The sequence below is a fragment of the Mya arenaria genome, chromosome 13 (assembly GCF_026914265.1).
Source record: "Mya arenaria isolate MELC-2E11 chromosome 13, ASM2691426v1".
Classification (NCBI taxonomy): Eukaryota; Metazoa; Mollusca; class Bivalvia; order Myida; family Myidae; genus Mya; species Mya arenaria.
The window spans coordinates 62,885,173-62,911,935 of NC_069134.1; the positions used below are offsets into that span (position 1 = coordinate 62,885,173).

At 35.1% G+C, this 26,763-nt stretch overlaps 1 protein-coding gene across 2 annotated transcripts in view; it reads right to left on the reverse strand.

Annotated features, from left to right (window-relative positions):
* Window positions 1-550: 550 nt before the first annotated feature.
* Window positions 551-26,763, reverse strand: part of LOC128213825 (zinc finger SWIM domain-containing protein 6-like) — a 50,175-nt gene continuing 23,962 nt past the window's right edge. The window contains exons 5-17 of one of the 2 annotated variants that reach the window (XM_052919883.1): window positions 24,374-24,522; window positions 12,629-12,779; window positions 11,480-11,641; window positions 10,858-11,037; window positions 9,987-10,133; window positions 9,445-9,594; window positions 9,010-9,147; window positions 8,160-8,312; window positions 6,943-7,078; window positions 6,512-6,663; window positions 6,099-6,262; window positions 5,291-5,438; window positions 551-4,723 (exon numbers count right to left, since the gene is read on the reverse strand). In XM_052919883.1, coding sequence (XP_052775843.1) covers window positions 3,924-4,723; window positions 5,291-5,438; window positions 6,099-6,262; window positions 6,512-6,663; window positions 6,943-7,078; window positions 8,160-8,312; window positions 9,010-9,147; window positions 9,445-9,594; window positions 9,987-10,133; window positions 10,858-11,037; window positions 11,480-11,641; window positions 12,629-12,779; window positions 24,374-24,522 — 2,630 coding nt within the window. In that variant the 3' untranslated portion in view covers window positions 551-3,923. Of the gene's footprint in view, window positions 4,724-5,290; window positions 5,439-6,098; window positions 6,287-6,511; window positions 6,664-6,942; window positions 7,079-8,159; window positions 8,313-9,009; window positions 9,148-9,444; window positions 9,595-9,986; window positions 10,134-10,857; window positions 11,038-11,479; window positions 11,642-12,628; window positions 12,780-24,373; window positions 24,523-26,763 lie in introns of both variants that reach the window. The other variant, XM_052919882.1, reaches the window with a different exon arrangement.

Sequence of the window (26,763 nt, forward strand, 5' to 3'; positions counted from 1 at the left end):
TGAAATCAATGGAAACACTCGCAAACATGGTATAATGAAGGTTATTACAATCAAGATTAATTAATAAATAAACTGTTATTCCATTAAAGAACTCACATTCAAAACATCTCCAGTGATGAAAATGAAGACTCATTTTTGTGTTGAAAAAAATAAGGGCAAAATGACTGTGATGTGATTAGATGAATAAAGTAGACAAAGAAATGAATAGATGTTAGATGCAGACTTGCATACAATTATTGCAAAACAAATGGCAGAAATGAAATCTAAGCTATGGGAATAAATTTGAATTTGCATTTGATCAAAATGAGGTAGAAGGTCTATGAACTAAATAAAAGGCCAGTAAATGCATGATTAGTGATGATTATAATTATGTGCATGGGAAGAACGACATTTATGAATTCATATTCTCATATTCCATTTATAGTACAGCCAGATTCACAGCGTTATTTCAAATTTCATCAGGAGCTTTGCTATCATTTTGTAATGAATATTTAATACTTCCCCTAGATTTATTTTGTCGCTTCTTTTTTGTTTCTTAAAGGAAGAAGTCCGGGTTCTGAGAAAGCCTTTGTGTTTTGTGTTGTCAAGAGTTGTTATAATTCTGCAAACTCATCATAATTGGAACTAAAAAAAATTTTAAGATATTTAACTGAAACTTGGTTCGTATGTTGTCCAGTTCAATACACGCATGTACACCAAGGCTCTTGCTGTTCAAATGGACAAAACTAATACTAGGGTTAGCATCAGCATTTGCTCCGAAAGAGCTCTTCTAAAAGTATTATGCTATGCATATTTTGCAAAGAACACAGTACCATTCTTACCAAATATCTGCTCAAACAATTTGCATATTAGTTAAGATATAATACATTGTAAAGTAAACATTTTATAATACTAAAAATCATTTTTTCTTTAAGCAGTTTGTTGACAGAATGGAACAAAAATTGTGTGTTTAAAGACATACATGTTTTAAAACCAGTTTTTGTTGCATTATCAGTGAAAAATTTCTTTTAAGAACACCTAATTTGAACTGTTCAATGCAGCATATACAATCGTAATTTCCGATACCGATTGTTATTTTCCCATTTTGATATACCCACAGTCTTTCATGAATACAATATTATTATTTATTCACCTTTATATACCATCTGCTGATATTGTTAAAGGTTTTGCTACACTCTCCTTTATGGCATTGAAATAGTTTTGCACATAGCTATAATACTGAGTAATGCAATCAGTTTGACAATTTAAAGTTTAGATATATTCGCTTATGATGTTAGCACATGAACCTTAAATAATTTCAAAGTAAAATGTTTAAATGTAACTTTCAATTACAAAATTGATCAGATCTTTTCTACACAATTTTACAAAATACGAAGTCAGTCCAAAGCATAAAGACAAAAATGACAACAGTAAATTCTTATAGACGACAGTCAGACATGAAAATGCAACAAAAAGAACTCAGGTTTTCTACTGGCTAATGAACAGTGAGTAGGAAATGTATGGAATTTAATTTCAGTAATTAATAGGGTACAGAAGTTTTTGACGCAGAAAAGTAGATATAAAACATAAGTATTTGGCATATTTTGAAAGTTAATATTGAGTAATTTCAACCCATACATTTCATTAACATTTGGTGGTGTTTAACCTCAGAGTTGTACAGTAGGGTACAAGATCAGAAAGATGCATGATCAGAAGATTATCCTACAGCAAAATAAGGATTTGCTGTAAGAAAAAGTATTATCAAGGTTCTTAAATTTCTTAAAATGCCCCCAAAAAGCCTCCATACGATTTTATTTGGGCATATGCGTTTATTGTATAAGTCATAATTACTGCAGTTAAAATTAGAGTTAGAAATTATCCACGGGCAATTTGCGCTAGTATGATTTCAATCATGACGGTAATGTTAAAGTAATTGATTTGAACCATATAATCCGCAGGATAGTTATTGCACGGGTAAGCTCCGCCTACTATGACCCAGTAGAAAGCCTGTGATTAGACCCATTGTCAGAATTGAAAATGCAACAGAAAAATGGTAAGACTGTCATAAATAAATGCTGATCCTGCATACAATATTTCAGAATCTGTTGTTATAATTCCTGAACAAAAATCAACAATAACAGAAATAAAATCTTTAACACATACATGGTAAAAACAAAACCATTAAACAATAGGGTAGTTACGGTAAATACGCTTCACAATATCAAGAACAGTATTTCACTGGTTTAAATATTTATAACAGTTTTTCATTGGTTTAAATATTTATAACAGTTTTTCATTGGTTTAAATCTTAATTTGATCTGCAAGAAGGAGACCCAGAACTTACCATGAACCTCACAAGTTCAGGGTTTGTTTGGGGTATTTTGCATCTGACATGCATTCCTCCTATAGTTTCTGATTAAATGCTAATTGCTTTTGTATAAATTTTCAATGAATAGCAAGACAGTAGCCATAATTTTTCTATCCATTTGTTCCCTCCTAAATTTATTTTGGCATACCAAAACCTGACAAAAAAAAAATCTTTCACTGACAGAAAACCCTTTAAACATAGGGCTACTTAGTTTATAGTTTATACTTATTTCACCTAGAGAAACTTTCATGCACAAATAATGGCACATACAACAACAACATAACATCAATGTATATGAAACAAAACTTCAGCACCAGGTCACTTATGTACATAAATAGACTCTATTCCGAACTGGTAAGTCTTACTAGATTTCTTTAGACACTGATATTTTATATCCAATACTTCCAATATTCTTTTATAAAAAAATCTTGACTATGTTTCCTATTGAAAATCTTCCAAAATATTCCTTTGAAAATATATATATCCCATATACCAAAAAATTTACTTATTCCAAAGGTAAGTATTAGGAAACAAATAAAAAAAAAAAGTAGAAATGTTAACGATTGATGTTCACTAGACAAATATAAATGAGATATTCAAATTGACAACACAATTCATCTTGTATATACCAGAAGTGGAAGCCAGATATATATTGCTTATTTCGCGCAATAATAGGCGTTTTGGATTTGAACTCCTTCGAAACATGATTATGCACAACTCTTATGATTATCAATAATCACTAATAATCAATAATTGGTCCCGTGAACCACTTTTTCATTTTTTACATTTTCTCACATTTTTTACATTTTCTCAAAGAAAAAAACAAACAAAGATGACGCTGTTTATACGAAAACATCCAACAACACAGAGGCCCACTTATCAACAATTTAAGGAAAAATATATTGTAAGATGAAGATTTTTCATAAATTATTGAAGTCAACATCACAAATTCAAAAGAATATTTATAATGTCAAACTCGAACAAACTCTTTCTAAGCCAATGAATCAAACATCCATTTTCTCCCCAATTATTTTTTCAGTATTGTTTCGGATAGCGAATGCTCGAATAATGTTGCTGATAAGGTGGGCCCTTTGTTCTTATAATGCAAAAATTTACCCGTTATAAAGTGGACGTCAATAATTTGTTCCGATGATTTTCTTACCTTTTTTCAAATTTCTCGCCAAAAACATACACGTATAATGCCAGGTCAGTAGGTAGACATAATTATACACACAATTGTATATAAAATAAATACGACTGAACAATTCAGATAACTTAAATTGTGAAGAAATGATGAACAATAGGACTGAGAAATTTAATCAACTTCACATAGGAAGAAAACAAATAAATGTCCTTAGCACAATATACCTCTATCAAATACATTAACATTAAATAAATAGAATACAACGAAGTCAAAGGACTTTTGAAGCCCCCTCATAGCACTAACATAAGACAATGAGATATAATTTATGAGTGCAACGCAGGCTCAAGCATATTGAGGGAAATACCTTGTTTTATTTGCTCACAAGCAAATATTCTCTATGTAACGAAAAATATTGCTAATTCCAGTCTCGGGTCACAACCCAAATCTCTCTTTAATGAGTGACATAAGTTTTTTCTTGCCTTTGTACACAAGTTTTAGACTGTCTATAAGCTGAGTGAATTGCATATGTCCGTCGTGGGCGAGCAAAAACGTGTCCCGTGCTTTGCTCAGGAAGTCTATGAAATCCCCGTAATGCCTCGGACTAATGTGAGTAAGCTTCGAGTGTGTTGTATTCACAAATGCACATATTGTAGCCTCCATTAGCTGGCGAAGGGGCTGTTTGTCGTACGACAACAGTTTAACAGTGCGACGTTTTCCGTCTGTGTTAGCCAGACCAGGTGCGGAGAGTGTACAACGCCGGAGAATGTCAGACAACACCATCGCACATTGCACGTTTTTCACCAGAAGAGGGATCATATTGCCTAGTTCGACTCTTCCTAAGGAATGGCTTAATGCACACGCCCAGTGTATATCGTTAATTGCAGGATGCGAATCCTGGTTGTAAGCCAGGTGCAGATTTTTCATAGCAAGGAGTGACAGTTTGTATGCTCTGTGTCTATAATGACGATGCTCCATGTATCTTGCTATCGTGAACAAATGACTCGAGTTCATGATATGTGAGGCAGAATCCACAACAATCTGATAGGCAGTCTCAAAGGCAACCGCATCCTTCTCACAGAGTGTGAGCGCACAGAGAGCACAATTCTGGGGGTCCTTGGATGCACACTGCAGCGCGAGGGTACGGGCACACTTGGCTAGCTCTTCTTGCTGTGGAAATGTCAGGTTCAGCTGAATCATGGTCGCTGGAGTCATGATCGTGGTCGCCACCATCCCTAATAAACAAACAAGCTGACATTATAACCAAGTTCATGCACATAAAATACAATATGATTGGTTTCAGCATAATACAAATTATACTTTAAATGAACACCAAAATAAACATGCGTATAACAGATGTAAGCAGAAAAACGTTTTTACTAGAACTTTCTGAGATATTTTTTTCTAAACAGTTAACATTTAACAATTTTATCGGTGTTTCCAAGGTTCTATTTGACTGTTTATTTTAAGTTTCTTAAATCAGGCCTAAATTATTAAACAGTTTATTTTGCCTTAGCTGACTGACCCACAAAAAAAACTTCAACCCAAATACTTTTTTGTTCAATATTATGTGTTTTCCTTTTTTTTAAAAGAATTAATAAGATGGGGGAAAAAGTTAAACAACAACTCTTGAATATTTAAGGCCTACTTGTGATGCCAAGACTTTTTCAACGGTTTATATTTTATATTCATTCATGATAATTCCAATATTTTTTTGGCATTAAAAAACACAATCTACCTACATTTGTTTAATTTCTTTATAATATTAATTACATACATGAACTGTTCCTGCACACACTCACCTGTAGCCTCTATAGGCTGGAAGAGAGAGTACCATGTCTGCATGATGGACATGAGCGCGTGTACTCCCACCTCCGTCGCGCATGTAACCAGCCACCGTACCATGTCTCGACGTCGCCAGTTCATCGTCATCAGTGTCATACGCATCACCTGTGTGTAAAGAGTTCAATATAGGTTATGCTATTCATTTAAAACTTGATTAAGACAGATGTAACCTGATATGAACAGGATTCTTACTCCAGGGGCTGTATTATATTAGATGGTAATTTTAATGCTTCTTTAATACGACCCCAGTTGTCCTCTTTTAAGAGGCCAAGACGATATTCTCCAACTTACGGCCTATTTGGCGAGAGATGGACAACCTTATTCCAAAAGAATTTTCACCAATTTTGTAACATAAAACAATTCACCAATTTTGTAACATAAAACAATCAGTTACCATCTTATATCTACAAATGCTCCGAAGTCAACTGAGGTTTTCTAGCTTATCAGGTCATTATGCATACTTAACAAACATCCATCCATACCTTTAATGGATTTGGGTAAGGAAGGGTAAGGAACACACATACCTACAAACCTCTTAACAGGAATAGTATTTTTGAAATCCCCATTCCATACAATACATATCTTTATCAGTGACCTCATTCAATGAAGTAGACAATTGATTTCATAGTACATAACATTTAAATCATTCCTAATAATAAAATCACTAGTTCAAAAATGTTTATTGAATCTGGCTCCCAAAACAACCTTATAAATACAATAAAAGGCAATTATATTTCACTTTACTTAGCAAAATGGATTGCATACCTGAAGCCCTAACTTGTAAGCCGCATTAAGGGCTGGGAGGTGTTTAGGGTTGTCAGGGGGTGTGGCAATCTTGAAGGAGTCCTGGGCCAACTTGAACAGCTGAGATGAACTATGTATGTGCTGTTGAGAAGCCTCAAGCACCGTCGTCAGGCGCGATGACGAGTCTGAAATAGTGGCGTGTAACCTTTCTGAAATGGTTGTATGTAACCAGTCATTTAATAGTAAAATGTAATCAACTTCATGAGAAATGCATATTTTTACAAACACTGTCAACGACATAACATACAACCCTGATTTAAACAAAAATTAAGAATACTTGATGGATTTCTCATTCACAATGACTTCATAGGACACAAATCATTCAAGTTGAATAGTTAATTTTCCACCAATATAACCAACGTTAAGACACATACCTTTGGCAGCGTTGAGAAGTGTACATGCCAGCTCGCATTGCTGTCCCTCGACGTGTTCGAGAATGAACCAGCGTGGAAACCGACTCAGCACCATGGAACCCATGTTGTTTATTCCATCATCAATTTCTTCTGTGTTCTCTAACACTGGCAATCTAGAGTGGGTAGACATATGGATATGTAAAATTTTATAAGTCAAAGAAAAAGGATATGTTAAATATATGATAAATAAGCATGAAAATAAACTTAGTACTTAATCATTAAATATGTTATTAAATACATAATTTAATTTCTGTGGAAAAGGATACAGATACATTGATACAAAATATGCAGACAAAATGAAAAATATGTTGACAGGCATATGTAAAACATACACCTGTTGTAAGCCCATTTACCTTGGGTGTGTGCAAAGCACAAATAAATTGCCGCCTCACCTTAAAGCTCTTAGTCCGACCCTGTATGCAAGGTCTTCGTCATGAGTAAGGAGACTGTTGAAGAGGTATTTGGCGAAGGTGTGCATCGGGTAGCTCTCTGTGTGAATTCCCATACCTAGACCACATGTTGGGCCTCCTACAAGTAGTATTCATGATTGTATGAAGTCATACCAATATCACTCTCTTTCGTTCATTAAAGTTCTATTTTATGTCTTTAAAACATCCTGGCCCCCTCATATCTGCAGCCATTTGCATAAAACTGGATATCTTTTTGGTTGGATCAAAGTTATCCGAAATGTTTATTGATTGGTCAATATTTTTATCGATTGGATATTACTAACCAATCATATCATTCAAAAGTACAAACTAACCTGAGGTCGACTTATCAAGTTTTTACAATTGGCTTCAGGTGTCTTAAAGGGACACACCAGATGTTCCAAAAATGGTAAATACAGTATTTCCTCAAAACGAGCGTAGAATTGTCCATATGAGCTTGTATGATGCCGATAATACATCATTTTACATGGTTAAAGGAAAATATTTTGTCTTAGCTGTGTTTACCAGTTTAAAAATAGCTTATAATGGTTTCCCTGTTTATAGTGTGTATATTTAGCATGTGAGTCACATGAATAGTAAAGTTAAATATACCAACACTATTTTTAAATTAATTGGATTTACTTATTAGACAGACCAGTAATTTTTGAATTGGTAAAATATGCAAAAACTGTGAAAGATACATGTGTCCTAAGCGATGTGATACATCAGTTAGTAAGATTTTATGTGTTGTACACAACGATATCAATATATATTGTATGTAAGTTTTTTACTCTTTTTTTTCTTGCAATGTTATCATCTGGTGTCTAGTCCCTTTAATATGATGAGACATAACTCTCCTTGTACCTGTATGTCTAATTAAGTATTATTTAAGTCTGTTCAATGATTCATGTTGAGGAAAAACTCTAAATGTATGTGGTGATTACAAGCTTATATGAGCAGTTAAATGACGAATTAGCCCCAATGCAGCCTATTGGACAATCCATTAATCTTGCAACTAAAGTTTGTGGTTTTGTTTGCCAGACATAATATATGAAACGTTATTTCAGTTATTGGTTTTACTGTAAACTTATGCTAATTTAAGGCAATCCAGCTCTCATCAATTTATCACTCCCGTTTTTGAAGGAGAATATCTTAACAAGCCAAAATAAATAGATTTGTACCTTCTAACATGTGACAACATTGCTGACAAAGAACGTCAACGAGGGTTGGGTCGAGATCAAGGGCCTGCAGCTTCGAAAGAAGTTTTTGTTCCTGTTTACACGTCTTCTCCTGGGCATACAAGCCTGTTGGCATGTTCCGTTGTTGGCCCAGGCCTGAGGATAAGTAAAACACAGTGAGGATAAGTAAAACAAAGTGAGATTTATGCAAACATCGAGATTTATGCATACATTTACACATATTCTTCTAAGCGTACAAGCTGGCTGCTTGCCCATAATCTTGGCCAGACCTGCAGATAAGAAAAACACACTGAAATATATGCATAATCTTGACCAGGCTTGAGGATAAGTAAATCACACTGAGATATATGCATAATTTATTTTTACATTTACACAAATTCTTCAAGGCCTGCTTAGACACTCCTCATATGGGCCAGGCTTGAGGATAGCTAAAACACAATGACATATATGCATATGTTCACGTGTCTTGCCTTGGAATTCAGGCCCGTTGTAAAATTTCACTGCTTGCTCAGACCTAAGCATTCCCAAAACACCATTTGCAACACAGGCAAAAGAACCAAATTTCATTTAGTCAATACCCCAGGATAGATAATAAACAAACTAACGATTGATGCGCAAAAATCAAGTGAAAGCTCTTAATACTATGGTTTGAAAAAAAAACCTTATATGCGCTGTAATATTTTAAACATATTTTAAGGAAAACAACAGCGTGCGTAACCCAAACAAGGCTTTAGCATAATAAAATGTCTGAATACCTTTAAAAAAGAGAAAATGGAATTTCCCAATTGGGAAGAATGATAAAAAAAATCCCATATCCTGCCCTCAAACTCACCTATCAATGCGATCTCTAGAGCGAGGGTGAGGTAGGATTCTGTTAGCTCACAGTGACCAGGGACAGGACGATGGTTGTATCTCACTGGAAGACAGCTGGATCCGTTCTCGTTGAAAAACAGACGACTACTTAGTGGATCTAAACATTGAGAATGAAACTTGTTGTACATTATGTTTGCAGTAAAAATATTCTTGTCATAATGTAAGATATCTATTTCATAACATGCTGAGTACAAGCTTTTCATATGATATTTGAAACCTGTAACACCTTTGGCGAACTGATCGAAATGAATAAGCTGTCATACCTTTTTTATGCAGAAAAAACAGAATGCCTATGTAAAAGGGTATATTTATTTCACCATAATTGATTTAAATTAGCGAGACATTCAATACAAAGGATTAACTTTGATCCACACTCAGATTTAAATCTGCGTACCCATGCCATGTGGAGATTCCTCGACTTTTGACGCCTCGAGAAGTGTGTCAAACAGCACTGATATCGGGTCTAGCGGGTGTCCCACCCAGGGCTCCATGTTGGTCTGCACGAGAAACGAAGTCCCTGAACCGCGACTAGTGCTCGGCAAACCTAGAAACAAAAGTAAGGTCCAACTTTCATTTGAATGTCTTAAACTATTTTGGGTGATGACCAAAGTTAAAAAATTTGACCGATGATGATGCTGACAACACATGCTGGCTGTCATAATATACAATCGAAACATGTTTACTCGAACTCAATTGGCTCGATTTTCTCATTGGCCTGAACAAGATGTACTTAATATAAAAAATCCTATTGGCTGGAGTTCTCAAGGCTCATGGTATTTCTGTCGGTCTGTGGGAGTTCATGCCAACATGGTTCAACTGTATGGCCATGGTCCAAGGCTATGACAATACCTCAACATTTTTCTTCTTTTTTTAAAAAGGACAAGATTAAAATTATGTTAACATAGTAATTAAAGTAAAAAAGACCTTATTTCTCACCTTCCATTTCTATTCGATGTTTCTCTAGGTTCAATTTCTGCTGGTGTTTCAGTGTTTGGACAATGATTACAGCCAATCGTAGCCCTTCCTGACTGTAACCATGGGAACGTAGAGCATCAACACGGGCACATGCTGTTGGGAGGTGCTCTAAAAGATTTTGTGTTTGTGAAATCAACAATATGTGTAAAAGAATAATGATTCTGATGTTATTAAACAAATTCCTTTCAAACAAGGCCTTCATATGATTTCAGTTACTGTATTTATCCAAGATGTTCATACTGTATTATTAAATAACGGCCAACATTTAAATCCTATTTAAAGCAACCTCTAATGAAACTGACTACTACTAAAACACTGAGATTATGACACAACTCGACTTTTTTTTTAAATAACCAACAAGCTAAAAGCTTCTTGTGTGGTATTGTTTGTTAAAAAGATATTAACAAAATTAACAAGCATTATTTTGGTTTCAATTTGTTAATGTAAGAACCAGGGATGGAAATGTTACCATTTATGGTTTATGAAATATAAAAATACTTTAATGGTGACAATTTACTTTCCCATAAACAACATCAAAGGTTTTTAAACTTTAGTTTAAGACAATGGTTGATAATCAACCAGCTAAAACAAAAGGCCACAATTAACAGCATGACCAATTTTAGCCATACAACTGTATATAGAACCTTAAAATTCTTACATGCTTCTTACATATCATAACTACCAGAAAATATCAAGTTGAAAAAGCAATAATATGATACGTGTGTTAATAATATGGCCCTAATTTCCATTTAATATCAGAAGGTCCAATAAGACTATCGAACAAGATGCTGATGAGCCTTTCTGGCTCTAAATGGATGAATTATCTGCTTACCATGCCATAGAGGAACTCCCCGACAATCAAACAGGTCTGATTCTCGGTCAGCAGTGTCGATATCGATATCGTAGTTTAAGATGAGCTGTAGGTGCCGATCTTTCCATGTGAGTTTACTCGCCTCCAAAGCTCTGTGGAATATCGTTCTTGCTCGAGACTGCTGCTGACTAAGAGTAGCGCCTGGAACAGTAACATAAATTTCATTAGTTTCATCATTATGAACCTGCACCCAAAAGTGCCCCCTAATGCATTTTCTGAGTGTCCATACCCATGATACAACCAAATTAAAAAAAAATCTTTTTTTCTAGTCATGCGGCCTGCCACTGTCAATAAAAAAACACTGTTCGACCTTGAATGCAATCAGTGAATTTGAACCTGTGCCCAAACGAGTTATGCTGGTTTTTGATTATTAATTTGTGGGATAAAGTCACCTAAATTTTGATTCCTTAATTTCTATAAAATCACATATATAAAAGAAAAGAAAAGAAAAACTTGGCAAAGTATAGGTATTAACAGTAGTGTAAATACACTCAGTATCGTCACAGCTCTGATGTTACCAAGCCTACCTAAGTTGAATATCCCCTTTCTGACGTAAACAGTCCTTATGAAACAACATCTATACCTAGATTATCAGCACCAAGATGCGTCGTTATTATCGATCGAGAGTCAGCATCCTCCAGTGGACACACGTGATTCGCTGACCATGACTCGAGAAGCTGTTGCCACTGTTCCTTGTCGAGACAGCCCGAATTTGGGTTCAAGACTACGCACACCCACAGAGCACCTGGAAGAGAATGTTTATTTAGAGAGTTTCGGAGAAGCTTTCAAAATAAGTTGAACATTTGATATATATACAATTCTGGGACTTGCCTTCAGCAATGCATCAACTATCGGAATTTTTATAAGGAGTTAATACAGTTTTTAGGACAAATCTCTTTTAATAATTTTCATAATTTTGAACAACTGAAATTGTTCAATGAAAAGACGAAACTCTGTTTAGTTTGGTAATCTGATCAAATTGAAATATAGTATACATTTAAAAGCCCAATTTTTAAATTGTAGCCAACAAATTTCTAATAAATTGACATTTTTGATAACCCAAAACTTATTTTCATAATTTTCATGCTAAAGTCTATGACCATTTTTTCAGTTGAGGCAAATAATGTAATACACTTCCCATAACAGCACTTTACCAGTTAGAAACTACTGCCGATAAAGCACTTTTCCAGTTAGAGAACAAATTAGCACCCGATCATTTGGAGGTCATGTTTGGATTTTTCTGCTAAATATTTACCAATTTGCAACAATCGCATAGCTACACGTAGGCTCATGAATTCTTGGAAATTGAAAATTTTGAGCTTTGGTAAGCCAGACAATGCTCCCATTTGCGTCTAGAGCAAAAACAATGTCCAGGGGTATCACGCTTGCCCAAGACCCTAGCAGTACAGGCCTCCCCCATGCTTATGATATACTTACACCCCAATACCAATCTTGTACCAGTAAGAAACAGAAAATAAAGAAAGTTTTGACTCCTAATAATAGGTAAACATCCAGATAATCGAGCCAGCAGAAATAATTATGCGAATATTTCAACCTGCTTTAACTTCACAGGGCCTTTTTTTCATGAGTTTTCGTTTGGGTTGATTTTGCTAGGCTTAATACTCTCGACGCCATACTTCATACAAATTGTCAATTTTGCTTGACATATATTCATGACCAGATGGATTTGTGGAAAACCCTATAAAAATAGCGACAAAAACAGCCCTTGTACCTAGTTCATCCCAGAGTTGTCTGCACTTGTCGTTCATCTGTGTACCCTGCGCGCGCCACACGACCAGTCGTGGGTCGGCCAAGAACTGCTCTGTGATCAGACGTAACATTCGAGCTCCATTGGAGTCCTTTGCTTGTAACATTTCTCGCACCTGAAAAACAAAAGATGATTTATGATTTCTTTTTTATCATAGATGGTTTATTTCATAACTTTAAAAAAATAAAGATGCACAACACCACACAACATAAACCTGTTTATAAGATTTTCTTATGGTTTTCCTGAAATCATCTTTATTCAAACTGGACCATTATTTAAGCCAGAGTTATAGCACTTGCTATAGTTATACATGTGTGTATTGTCTCTGAAAATATGTGTACCAAATTTCATTGAATTTCTTGAACTGTTTTTAAGTTATGGCATAGGATACAGATTTTAAACAATTGACAACAACACCTAGTCCTAGTATCTAATATTCGAAAAACAGACCAAGTGAAAATTTATGTTAAGAATAAAAAAAAAAAAATTTCTCTTGTCTGGGTGTGTCTGGGTGTGTCAAAACTGTCCAATTTCTGCACTGCTTTAATCATGTTCAGGGCCGATTTACCCTTCTTTGCTATAGCCAATACCTGGCTACCTCCTCATGGGGCAGACCCTGTTTCCCCCCCCCCCCCCGAAAAAAAAACCCCTTAAATTTCCCATTTTCAAAAATAATAAAATACAAAGAATAAATATGAAATCTCACGATTCCTTATTCACTGCTTTTGTGATATTTGACTCCTTTTGTTCCCAAATGGTTTGGAAATGCACTCTGAGAAAATTCACATCAACACTGAAAAAAAATGCGCGTTTCCCTTCAAAACTGGTTAAAAGGCCCTGATGTTTTTTGGACTGCTAATTTTTGGGAGTTGCATGATAGAAAACATAATGCTAAACTTGAATGAACCTCAGACAGGATGTGCAGATTTTATGTTATTTCCCACATAACAAAATCTTACAAGATTTGTACTTGATGGCCGCCTTGAAAAACATAATAAATTATTTACAAGCCTGGTGCATTATATACTAGTATACAATGTCTGCAGACTTATTTATTAGAAAACTTTTTTAACATGTTCAAATGGTCATATACCTCACTGACTATATTTATTTACATTAAGAGAATGTTAATAATAAAAGAGTGTTTTTCTGTAAATTAAACCAAACCCAGTGTATTCAATAATAGTCATGAAACAGAAATGCCATCAACCATCATACTCAGTTCCTTGTTCTTCCAATACAGAATTATAGAGTCCTAATACAGAAATTCGTTTTTGACCCATTCACATGAAGTAGATACTCCATCTCATAGGCGCCAAGGTTCTTTAATGTTCAAAACACTAATACATGAGAGGCAACTTGCCTGAGTCCACCAATTTCCCAGTACTACCCTTTAGTTTATACTAATTTCTTTAAGCTCAATTGTTGTGAAAGCTAAAGTTTATAGAATCACTCTTGGGTCTGTTTCCTGGGTAGAAACCAGTACAGGTGACTGATTTGAGATGCCAAGAGAAAGTACACCTGGTAGGGATCGAGCCCACAATCTCTAAGGTGAGATGCCGACACCAATACAAATAGACCACTCTAGCCCCATAAAGGGTATAACCTTAAATACCGAGCACCAGGCAAATGAGCTACTGGTTCCATTTTCAAATGTCTATCAGTATGGTATGGTGGGGTCTGGGATTGAACCTGGAACACATAAGCAACCAAAGCGGAAATTTACCACTGAGCTATCGGGACAGTCAACACATATCAAGTTATTACATATCTAGCCATGACCCCAAGTTCACCATCTTCCCTGATTCAACGATGTTTAATTGTTTTAATTAACAGCATTAACAACATACTAGGTGGTATGAACAAACACAACCAGTGACAAACAATGGATGCCATAACACACTGTTTTTCATGCAAACATTCTGGTTGTTCACAGTTTTTGGTACAATAATTTAGCACTGTATTTAAGTGGGTGGGGAATGTGAGTTTCAAAATATTCTGTAATGAAAGGGTTGCAATATAAACAGTAGAGATATTGTAATGTAGTACAATATAAGTGAATAAAGTGAAAAAGAAGTTCTTATGAATTACCAGGTAAAAACACCCAAAAAGGGGAAAGCAGATTGCAGCTATCGAAAAATCGAAACATGAACAGTACGGACTATGGACATTAATAAATAAGAGACTGCTTGAATTGACTGACAATATCAAAATATAATAGTACATTTTCACGTTTGGGTAAAAAAGATGATATGGTATCATCTTCTATGATACTAGCATGAAATTATGTTGAAATCTATGTATATTCCAGCCAAACTGAAAAGCCACCAAGGCAAGGAAAACACACTAAATAATTATGAAGTGCCCTTTTGCCCTTAAAATCGCAAAATCTTTGTGTTTTTCATGTGGCGTGACATTTTATTTTTGCTCTGAAAAGGTGAAAAACCTAAAATCGCAAAAATCAGCCACCTTTTCTATGCTGGGGAAACAATGTTAGAGCAAAATCTTTGTTTACAACGGCTTTCATATCCATCTGACTCACCCTACGAAAAAGGTATCTTGATTACAATACACAATACAGATATGAAACAAGAAATTTCAACGGATATGCACACATTTGATCAATGATACCGGATGACTGAATCTATTGAACTGTATGCATTATTTCGTCAGACTGATTGTAAACAACGTTTCTGACGATTTTTTTCCTCCGCTCCGAATGACAAATCAGCAAATGCTGCTTTGTTGTGTCAGTGTATATCAAAAATCTATTAGATATCTGTCTGTAAGAAAAAACAATCCTCTGTTTTTTTTCATTAGAGCGCCCCAAGTTGTCCTTTTTTCTCACTCAATCAAGACGAATAATCGAACAAATATTTTAGCCAATAGGAGCTGACCTCACCCATTTTCTTTCGAAACAAACTCGGACGTATTTGAATGCTTTACAACTCAGAATTAACTAAGCCATAGTATATCGCGTGATAATTTCAAATTACCAGTAAAGTCTTAGTACTTTGCTCTTAAGAATCTAAATGATCTACGCAACAATACACTTCATACCAGGTAAGCGATTTGGACTTAGAAATAAAAGTTTAACATGAAAACACTACAATCAATTAACATTATTATTATTAATTTTACAACGAAACTACTTTTACTATTCTTCCGGCAATTACATCCGAGGCCCATTGTATGACGGAGAATGCCAAGGTACTGCAATTGATATTTTAGCCAAATAAGCAGGGTTTCCTATTCATAATATTTATGCGTATTGTGAAATTGAGCAATGTGGCTAAGTTTCAAAATAATATCACAAACAGATTTTTAAATGATTTTTTCCCCAAATACAGCCTCTGAAACAAAAAAACTGCATTGAACACAGCTAAATACATTGATTTCTTTCAAACATTTTCAAAGACCTCCGCCTTCAAATCTTGTATTTAAAAAAATCTGTCTGACTTTTTTGTGGCTTGAGTTACTATTATCGTATGAAAGGCAAACATTTTAATACTCTGTAATAGGCTTACATTTCATCTTTTCATAGGCTTAAATAACTAAATCAGACAATGATTACTAAGTGCATGCAGTTGCCTTTCATTCTTGCTTCATTACTGAGGATGATTGTTAAAAAATATCACCAAATTGTTTGAGTGAATATTTACAAAATCCAAAGCAATCAATTTTCTTCTTTTTGTATGATTTAGGAGCAAAATGACATGCAGAATGCACCAGCTTATTTTGAAATTGCCACAGCTTAAACCACATGAACTCATTGATTTAACTTCACAGCAAAATAATGTACATTTCTTTTGATAATTTGTTTGTCAAACCCATTATTTACAAAACATTTTAAATTTCCGTCTTTGCCTTATAGCAAAAAGTAATCTTTTATATTCCGAATTATTTTTTGTTAAATTTAAGGAAGCTATGATCAAAGTTAGAAGTTGAATTAGTTCCTGAAGTATCAGGGAAGCCCCTTGCCCTTATCGAAAAACGTTCCATCCAACATAAAACATAAAAGAGATAACTACGTTATGTCATTCAATCTTGTAACATTAAGCTTAAAATACGGCCCTGACATGGCCCTGACACAAGCTCTAATGATGCAAAGTAATTAGACATAATCTGTCTCCAACTTCTACGCTGTGAGAAATTCGCGGCTGCTGAATGGAAACACTGTGTTTATAAATTGCACTGATGCTAATGAGTGCAAACTACCAATTTTGTTTTAATCCTTGACTAGCTTTCACGATTTCCCAATGCGTTTCTGCATGTGTGGTTTATTACATCGCTTTTTGCATCTTTTGCTTTATGACTTTCCATTTCAAAAGAGCTCAAATTTTAATTCGACAATAAAAGAAAACTTTACAATTTAACAGTTACAATTTAATGAACGTGTAAAACGTTACATGAGGGCATGATAATTAAACACACTGTAAAAGCCCACACCCGACTGTCAATACGTCGACAGTAATTATGAAACATAACATCAGATCTATCCAAGGGAGGACAATTCAACATCTGCATGCTATATGGGGACTCGTAAGAGACCCGACTTAAATTACACAAAACCCGTAATTTACATGAAATCCTTGGCAGAAATAATGTTTCTTGGCTGCCTTCAGTTCTGATGGGAAGCAACATCCGATAGTGGGGCCATTCAATGACTATACTCTGGAAACAATCAATCGAGATATTTTCTGTCTTTTTCGGAAGGAATTATCGTTTTCTATCCTTTTCTTTTTTCCGTTCTTTTGTCTTTAAATGCTCGTTGCATTTCTTTTAAAACTCCTGTCACTTTGTGTTTAATAGCGTAGTGATCTGGGCATAAATTGTCAGAAATATTCTCGACACTAAAGTTTCCATTGGGTTTCATTACCAAATCAATACATCGAAAGATATTATTTTGTAACCATGATAACTGACATAATATTTAATGATCCTATATTTATAAAGGCAAAGGAATAATGCATAACTGACCATAAATAAAATTTAAATAAGGCCTAAAAAAACAACAAAAATTAGCAAAATAAACTACCGATAAATAGTCAGTTGATAAAAAAAAATTGAAAAAAGTAAAAAATAAAAATTAAAAAAAATTGTGTTTTTGGTGGGTTTTTTTAAAGTGTGTGTATGTGTGTATGTGTTTGATATGTAGTATACAACCTTATACAGATGATAACTTTAACACTATGCTCCAATGATGACATTAACACTCTTATATAAAGACTAATGAAAAAAATACATTAAAAAAAGCCTACCTACCCTTTCCTTTCAAGCTTTATTTTAAGCAAGTTCTAGTTCACGAGTTATGAATTAAATTAGCTAATTACTCTGATGCTATTTAAACTCTGTTAAATTATTAATAGATGAACTTAATAGGGCTATACGGAGTAATAAAATTATCTTGTTGTGTGACATATTTAAATATTATATTGGGTGAATAATGGACAAGGCAATAATGCAATTATTACCGACAATAATCTATTTGAAGATAAAGAAAATAACAGAACAAATGTCCGCAATGCTTAGAAAGGCCATGAATAATTGAAAAACAATAGTGACGGTGAAAATTGTATTAGTATTTTATCAATATCTTTGATAAATGAAATTTCCATGAACAAATGACTTCCATTTTTGTTGGAACCTGAGGCAAAAAGCGTGGCAAAATAAAATGCAAAGTAGTAAATTTAGCACCACAATTTTAAGCATCTTCATCAATTACTCTTTTTTCCATAATTCTTAAAGCTGAATATTTTTCTCTCTGCCATATAAATCAATACCAGAGTGTCCATATTTTATTACAAAACATGCAAATCGGTATAATAAAGCATTTGTCAAACAATAGAAACTTGCTGTTCTGTAATAATCTTCCTTTATAATTATCGCACAAAAGCTATAGTGAAAATCAATACGGATACTCAAGGAAATAATTGCTAAGAATTCTAGCTCTAATCAATAGACAAACAGATATGGGCGCGATTTTTAGGGGTTTCTCGGAAATTTAAGGACTGCAGGGGGACCGACCATCATTAAGAAGCGTGGAAACCTAAGACGATGGAACTTCAGACGGGTAAATTGTAACTGACATTACAACAACAGACCATCAGCAGGCGTCTGTTCATTCCTAGCAGGAAACAAAAACAGCAAGTAACTAAAACACAAGTTTCTTGACAAATTGTTACCATGGAGGCCACACATAATAAATAGTTTGTTTGGCATTTGCCTGCTCCTATTTTTAGATATGGGTAGGTAGGTGATTATTATTTTTTTTTTTTTTCTTCCTTATCAGTCATAAATTATTTATTTTTTTGACTGACCTTGAAAGGCCATAAAAAAGTAGGTTGTTGGAATATGTGTGAGTTGCTCACTTTAATTCATTGTGGCCCAATTGTCTTACTATAATTTCGACTTAATTTGATTATAAAAAATTCAGTCACTGCTCTTTAATTTTTGTATCTTTACGCAGGTTCAATATTTATTCACAAATACTTGCTGGGAAGAAATTTCAAACTACTTGCTTGGAAGGAATTGAAAAGAACTGTGTCAATGGCACATGTATCCTCATATTTACAAGACTGTCTCCTCTCAAGTTTATGTTTTCGAGGACATGTTCTCCATCAAACCTTTGACAGGCAATCAATGGTGGGCTAAGGTTGATAAATATTCCACATGCATGTTGCTGGTGGTATAAGAAAACATAAGATGCCCACTAGACACATGACAAATGGAGATTGTATCCAGTCACCATATCTTACGAACACAACCGAACACAACCGGGCTATCGGATGCTCATTATATGAATACATTCTAAAATAGCAATCCTTAGGAAGCACGAAATAAAATATGAATAAGGATATAAATTTCTATATAGATTGTATTCAATCTTATTAAAAGTTCACACTGCAACCAATTGTCAGCATAGGTATGTGCTAACATGACATAATTTGTAGAGCAAAAACATCAACATAGGTAGGGCAACAATGTCAGCATATGTAGGGTAACAATGCCGGCATAGGTATGACAATAATGCTAGCATAGGTAGGGCAACAGTGCCAGCATAGGTGGGGCAACAATGTTCACAGGTGTAGGGCAACAATGTCAGCATGGGTAGGGCAACAATGTCAGCATAGGTAAGGCCACAATGTCAGCATATGTATGACAACAATGTCAGCATAGGTAGGGCAACAATGTCAGCATAGGTAGGGCAACAATATCAGCATAGGTAGGGCAACAATATCAGCATAGGTAGGGCAACAATATCAGCATAGGTAGGGCAACAATGTCAGCATAGGTAGGGCAACAATGCCGGCATAGGTATGACAACAATGCTAGCATAGGTAGGGCAACAGTGCCAGCATAGGTGGGGCAACAATATCAGCATGGGTAGGGCAACAATGTCAGCATAGGTAAGGCCACAATGTCAGCATATGTATGACAACAATGCCAGCATAGGTAGGGCAACAATGTCAGCATATGTATGACAACAATGCCAGCATAGGTGGGGCAACAATGTCAGCATATGTGGGGCAACAATGTTCACATGTGTAGGGCAACAATGTCAGCATAGGTAGGGCACAAATGTCAGCATAGGTAAGGCCACAATGTCAGCATATGAAGGGCAACAATGTCAGCATAGGTGGGGCAACAATGTCAGCATAGGAATGGCAACAATGTCAGCATAGGTAGGGCAACAATGTCAGCATATGAAGGGCAACAATATCAGCATAGGTAGGGCAACAATATCAGCATAGGTAGGGCAACAATGTCAGCATATGATGGGCAACAATGTCAGCAAATGTAGGGCAACAATATCAGCATAGGTAGGGCAACAATATCAGCATGGGTAGGGCAACAATATCAGCATAGGTAGGGCAACAATATCAGCATAGGTAGGGCAACAATATCAGCATAGGTAGGGCAACAATGTCATTATATGCAGGGCAACTTTGTCAGCATATGTAGCTGAAAAAATGTCAGCATTGGTATGCAAAACAATGCTAGATGAAACAATGCTCTCAGCAATAGAAATATCGGTTAACCTTTTCACTTTGAGAAAATGTTAGGATCGAGAACAAAGAGACAAACTGTTTCTTGTATGCTAATGTGTTGGATAAAAGGGAAAAATGTCTCTGTGGTGCCAGACTTTATGTCGGTATAACAATAATTTATTATTCTTTAATACATTGCAGGACTGGTACTTGTCACAATCAGGAGAATATACTGGAAGCACTCATGAAATTTAAGTTCTTTAAGGAACAATCAAGTTTTACAGGGTTGGTTATAAATTGCTATAACTTTGTGTTAAGCAAAATATTCGCATCATCAACACAATTTTTTTTTATTTCACTGGTGGCTACGCAGCTTGTGAAATACAGGTTTCGAAGCTCACTCGGTGAAATATATTGCAATCTTACACTGCAACAAGCTATTATCTTTTATTTAATCCTATATCATTAATATTATCATGATATTCACCCATTAAAGTGTAAGTTAAAGAACATTCCAAATAAAATATTCATTTTATATACCTGTTGCGATTTATATCAAACGATTACTCTTTTGGAATTGTCGCAAACAAAGCGTAACATCTTTTTGCGTTGCTTTCTTAAATTACAATGCTTTTGTAAATCTTTGTAAGGCAGGTCGTTGATTTGTTGGGTTAAAAATAAAAGCAGTCGAAGCAAACAATAATAAATAATTTGTATCGATTTTCTGAAAAATATGTGTGGTAATTAAATCCTTTGAAATTTTTTTTTTCTTTATTGTGGCCTAAATGTACTGTAACAAATCTTCCCTGAATTATAATATAATTGCAAACAAGATACCACTTGTAAATCTTTCACATTTGCATTAGCAGATGGAATTTATTGTTCAAGATCTGTGAAGTTGTTCAAATTCTTGGCAATTTATAACTAGATGCAGGCAAATTGTTCTTTTTTAATGGAATGTTTCTCACTGATTGTGATTTGTATGTCTGAGCAAGATCTATAAATAAGAATTCACCACATTGTTTTAACTTTATGGTTTATTCAGGAAAATAAAACCCCATAACTTTTCTTAAGCCTAAGAGCTATAGTAGGGGTCGGGTTGGTATAAAGTCTATGGTAACTCGATCTCATATGGTAAAAACATTGCCTGACAATTTTCTTTCATATTTATTACCTCATTTTCCTTTTACCATAAATTAATTATTGCAAACGTATGAAACGTCTGATGACCAAATTGCATAGCATGTCTGCTGCATTACCGAATATGACAAACACAAAATTCTGCTTTGCAGACAAACAAATTGGTTAGTCTCCTTGAACTGCCAGTTGCAGGCATTAACATCGCAAAACCTTCAGGCTGCATACCCTATCCATTAAGATGCACATACCCTACCCACTGCGCAGGCTGGTCTTTTTGTACGTATCTAATTTGACTTAAGGACTTAACTAAATCCTTAGCTTCACTTAATATAATACACTTGATATAAGTAACGTAACTACTCTGTAATCTCCATATTGTTAACAGTGTACCTTTTGACATCAGTTTCTCCCGTTAAGACGTTACACATATAAAATTTCCCCTTATCAAATATGGTGTGGAGATTGTAAGACAATGTGGGGTAGTTTCCCTGAAAGGTACTTAGGCCAGAGTTTTTATATCTTTAGATTTACGGGAGCGCCGTACCTAAATATTGCAAAACCCAAATAAAAATAAAATTCATTTTCGTAGTTTTATTTTTATTTTTTCCGACGAACGTTGCTCCAAGGTTAAGAAAAAAATAAAATTAGTGTTCTGTAACCCATATCTCAGAACCAACTGGTGTACCAATTGTCATTCATTATCGGTCTTTTTACTGCACAAACCACGTAAACCAGTCGGAAATACGCGGGGAAACAGAACAGGTACCCGTTACCATAACAACGTCCTGTCAAAAGTGAAAGTACTTTTTGTCATACCCCTTATTTCTCGCAATTTCTGCAGCTATATAGAAATGTTTTACTACAAAATACGTTCCGATGTTTATGTTTCATTATTTAAATCAAGCCGTGGTGAACTTAGAGCGTGTTTATTGTGATTTTTTTGTAGATTCAGTATGTTGTTCGCGTTTCGTGGAATGATTGCGAAACTTCCGGTCAAAATAAGGAGACAGAAATTTGTGGGTTGTATTGTCTATTAAAAGTCGTTGGCGCACGTCGTATATTAACAAGGATGAATTGGATTACAGCGCAAAAATGTATAGCTTCTGACAAACACAAACTGCAAAATGATATCGTGTTCATCATAGTCAAAATGGATATTTTTGTCTGAATTTGACTCTGGGGAGCATTGAACACACTGCTTCACGATCGCATATTTGAAGAGAAAAACACAAGGTATCGTGATATTCGTAGTTGTTAATTAGTTTAACAATGATTTTGAATTTAAATCGTTATAGAATACTGAAAATGATGTAATAATAACATAGTGTGTGTTTCCGATAAAACAAAAAAAATCTGAACATAAGATATCTGGCAGTCAGTGCAAGAAGTCAAACTTATCCGTTGCTTATTGCCAACGGGCATAGCTGGAATTAGAAGGATATTTTTCAGGACTGATTCTAAAATCAGTTCTTAGACCTGGTTTTTTGAAACATATAACACTTATAAAATTTATCTTAATGCTCCCGAATTTTCTTTGGTGAAGTACATAAATGTAGATTTTGACTGTCTGTGTATCTGTAAGCCCTGTCAAACTTTCAAGTGAAGAGGAATTTCCATCAGGGCTTCTACTTTTTTTTGTTACATTTTCTATATAAAAACCACATCACGGTAAATTGTCACGGTGCTATTTCGTTAAAGACAGAAAAACACATTTGACCTCCTTGTTATACCGTGTCTGAAACTGTGTTCAATGTTTGATTACTTCACAATGGAAAGGATATGCTTATATTGTGGGCAAAAGGTTAGAATTGGCCATTTAAACTTCTTTATTACACTGACATGTTTCATAAAATCCATGGGTTGATAATATATGCACCTCATATGCATAGATGCATTCGAACAAATATATACAATTAATTTCAATGAGCGTTTGAACTCACAGTGTTGAGGTCAATATTTTCAGTCAATAAAAGGATCTTTTAATTATGCTTTTGAAACTTTATGGTGATCTATCACCCTTTTTTCAGCCTATGAAATAGTTCACACAAGTAAGGTGTGTTTTGTCTTCATGATATAAGAAGATTTAAAAAATAAAAAAAATCGGAGAAAAATCCGTTTTATTTTTATTTATTTCTCCTTTGGGACATTTTATGCATTTTATTTTTATTTTTATTTCCTCCTCCTTACCCAACTTTTTGAAAAATCTCCCGTAAATCTAAAGATAAAAAAACTCTGGCCTTACACACTCACTCTCATTTCTCCTGCCAACTGTTACCCATGCAAAAATGTTTGGTATACAAGATTACACAGGTTAGCGCAGTGGTTAGCGCACCCGCCTCTCACTAATGCGACCCGAGTTCGATTTCCGGCCTGGGAGCATGTGAGTTTGGTTAGTGGTCACCAAGCCGGACTAAAGGTTGTTCTCCGGGTACTCTAGTTTCCCCAACATCACAAGACCACACTCTTGCGCAACATCATGCCAACGAGAGTGAATTAGTATAAGCTATCATAGCTTTCTTCACAATTGTTGTATCAAAATGCGAGACATATAAAAAAAATGATGTATATAAGATCATACTTTTGCAAACATGGCATTGAGGTGGTTAGCGGAAGTGAGGTAGTTTCCCTGAGAGAGGTATGCGCGCACTTGTTCCCGGACCTGATCCTCGTCCAAATGCCAGCTGTTCTCCTCGTCCACTGACGCCCCTGCTGTAGGGTCCGGAGCACCTGCAAATCAGATGGTAAACAGGCTACAGTGTTGAGCAAAATAAATACATGGATGCATTGCATATTTATCTAGTCAGATATTGCAAAGACATCAATAAGCTGGCCGCAATAATACAATAAAATTACGCAAGTCAAATCTCTCTTTATGTACCACATTATAGCATGTTAAGGATCTAAATTATGCTTTGTGTAGTGTTGGGAATCGGTTCCAATTTTACTATCGATAATCGGTACCACTCAAGTAACCGATTATCGATAATACAATCGGTTTCGTTTTTTAAAATAGAAAGAACCTCAAGTTCAGACTTTTGTTAAAGTTAACAACATAATTAACAATATCGTTGTTATTTTTTAAACATAAATTAGGGTATAAATATGCTCAAATATTTGAATATAAACAAGTACAGCTGTAACAGCTCTCTCAAATCTCGGTAGAAATACGGCAGATCAGGAGTGTTTCCATTAAACTTCAAGAGCAGTAACGATTTAAAGGTTAACAACGTTGATGTTAACATCGTAAAGTCAACATTAACCAAGTTCTTAACTATCGGCTCACTGTCTAGTAGAGATAAAATGAAATATCATGTCTAGAGTGTGTTATTTATTTTACCTTAATTTAAAAGACAGACACAAAGTTGATAATAATGAATCATGCTATTAAGCCTGTGTCATGGGTAGAATTCATCACGTAGTATTGGAGGCCAGGGGGGAAGGAAAATGTTCCCCTCATGTGGGTCAAACACACGACCTCTATGTTGAGAGGCGAACACCAGTATACAACCAGATCACTCACACCATTATAATTATTTGCAAACACATCTACACCCTGATCTAAACAATTTCCTATGTTAAAACAAGATTTGGGACTTTTATTCATCAAGCCACATATGAGCTCATCAGATATAAAAATAAACCTCAACCTCAACGACTTAGACAGCTGACAGCTGTTACAGCTGATGTGAATCTATTGTATCCTTATGTATATCACATAATTTACTCTTGGGGGCAAATTTAATATACCCCAGGGTCAAATATGTGCATATAAACAAAATTCCCTAGGAGGGTAAATTTGCCTCATGGAATAATATGTGCATTTAAACACAAATACTCAGGGGACAAATTTGCCAGAAGTAGGAAGTTTGAAGTTGGGCTAAACTTGCCCCCCCCCCCCCCCCCCCACACACACCCCGGGTTAATTTCATTTGATTTGATATGAATGCAATTTATTTTTAAATTTTTATAAGAAGAAAACAGGACTGGTTTCTTATCTAAGGGCAATGAAAAACAAATCTATAATGCATCAGGATTAAAAAAGGCACCTCCAGCAGAAAAGCAACGTTGTTACTAAGAGACCATCTCGGCCTTCCGGCAGCAGTGTTCAACAAGTTCATTACCAACTCAAGCCAAATATTGATACCTCTCTTCCTTTTATAGACCCATTGCATTCATTTTCTCAATTCCAAGATGTCTCCAGCTTATAACCAACACTTTCGGCAGACAAAAACCGTTGATTACCAACAAAGATTTTTTGCCTAAAATGTCTCTCGAACGTTTCGAGCAATGAACTTCGCTCAAGAAATTATTTTCCAGTAATGACAATGCTTAAATTCTCCGGTCTCTAAGGCTACAGAACATTATTTAATGAAGACTTTTAAGAGAAAACACTTCTTATATGCCTTAAGTCATCCATCATGTAATTACAGCAGTAATATTGGCCATTCCTTCAGCCAACAAACGCCAGACATTCAATCAACTGTTTTATGGTTATTCTGTATTTGACTTCCCTCTTGTAAAGTGGGTACACATCAATATGAAAAAAACACTTGCTATCCCGGTAAAACCTTTGTTCAAAGATGTATAAGTCTACTTTTATGCACCAGTCAATTGAAACCACTGGTAATCCCTGCCAAATGCCCCCCGCACCCCAGGGACCCTAGGTAAGGCCCCGCTATTTTGGGCTTAAAGACAAAACCATTGCATTCACCCGGCACTGCCTGCGGGGCCTGACCTGGTAAACAGGTAAAAATATTACCCATTTTCCCGGCTATCTCCCGGTAAACCCCCGAACCTGGTGGGCCATGATTACAATTGAGTGGTGCATTAATTATAAGTCATTTAGTTTTCAAGCTCATGCCTCAGCCAATGGGATCGCTGGACAGATCCAAATTTCATTTAGAAAAGCTCTGACAACCAAAAATCCATTTAGCAGATTACAAACAACAAATTTCCATTTAATAACAG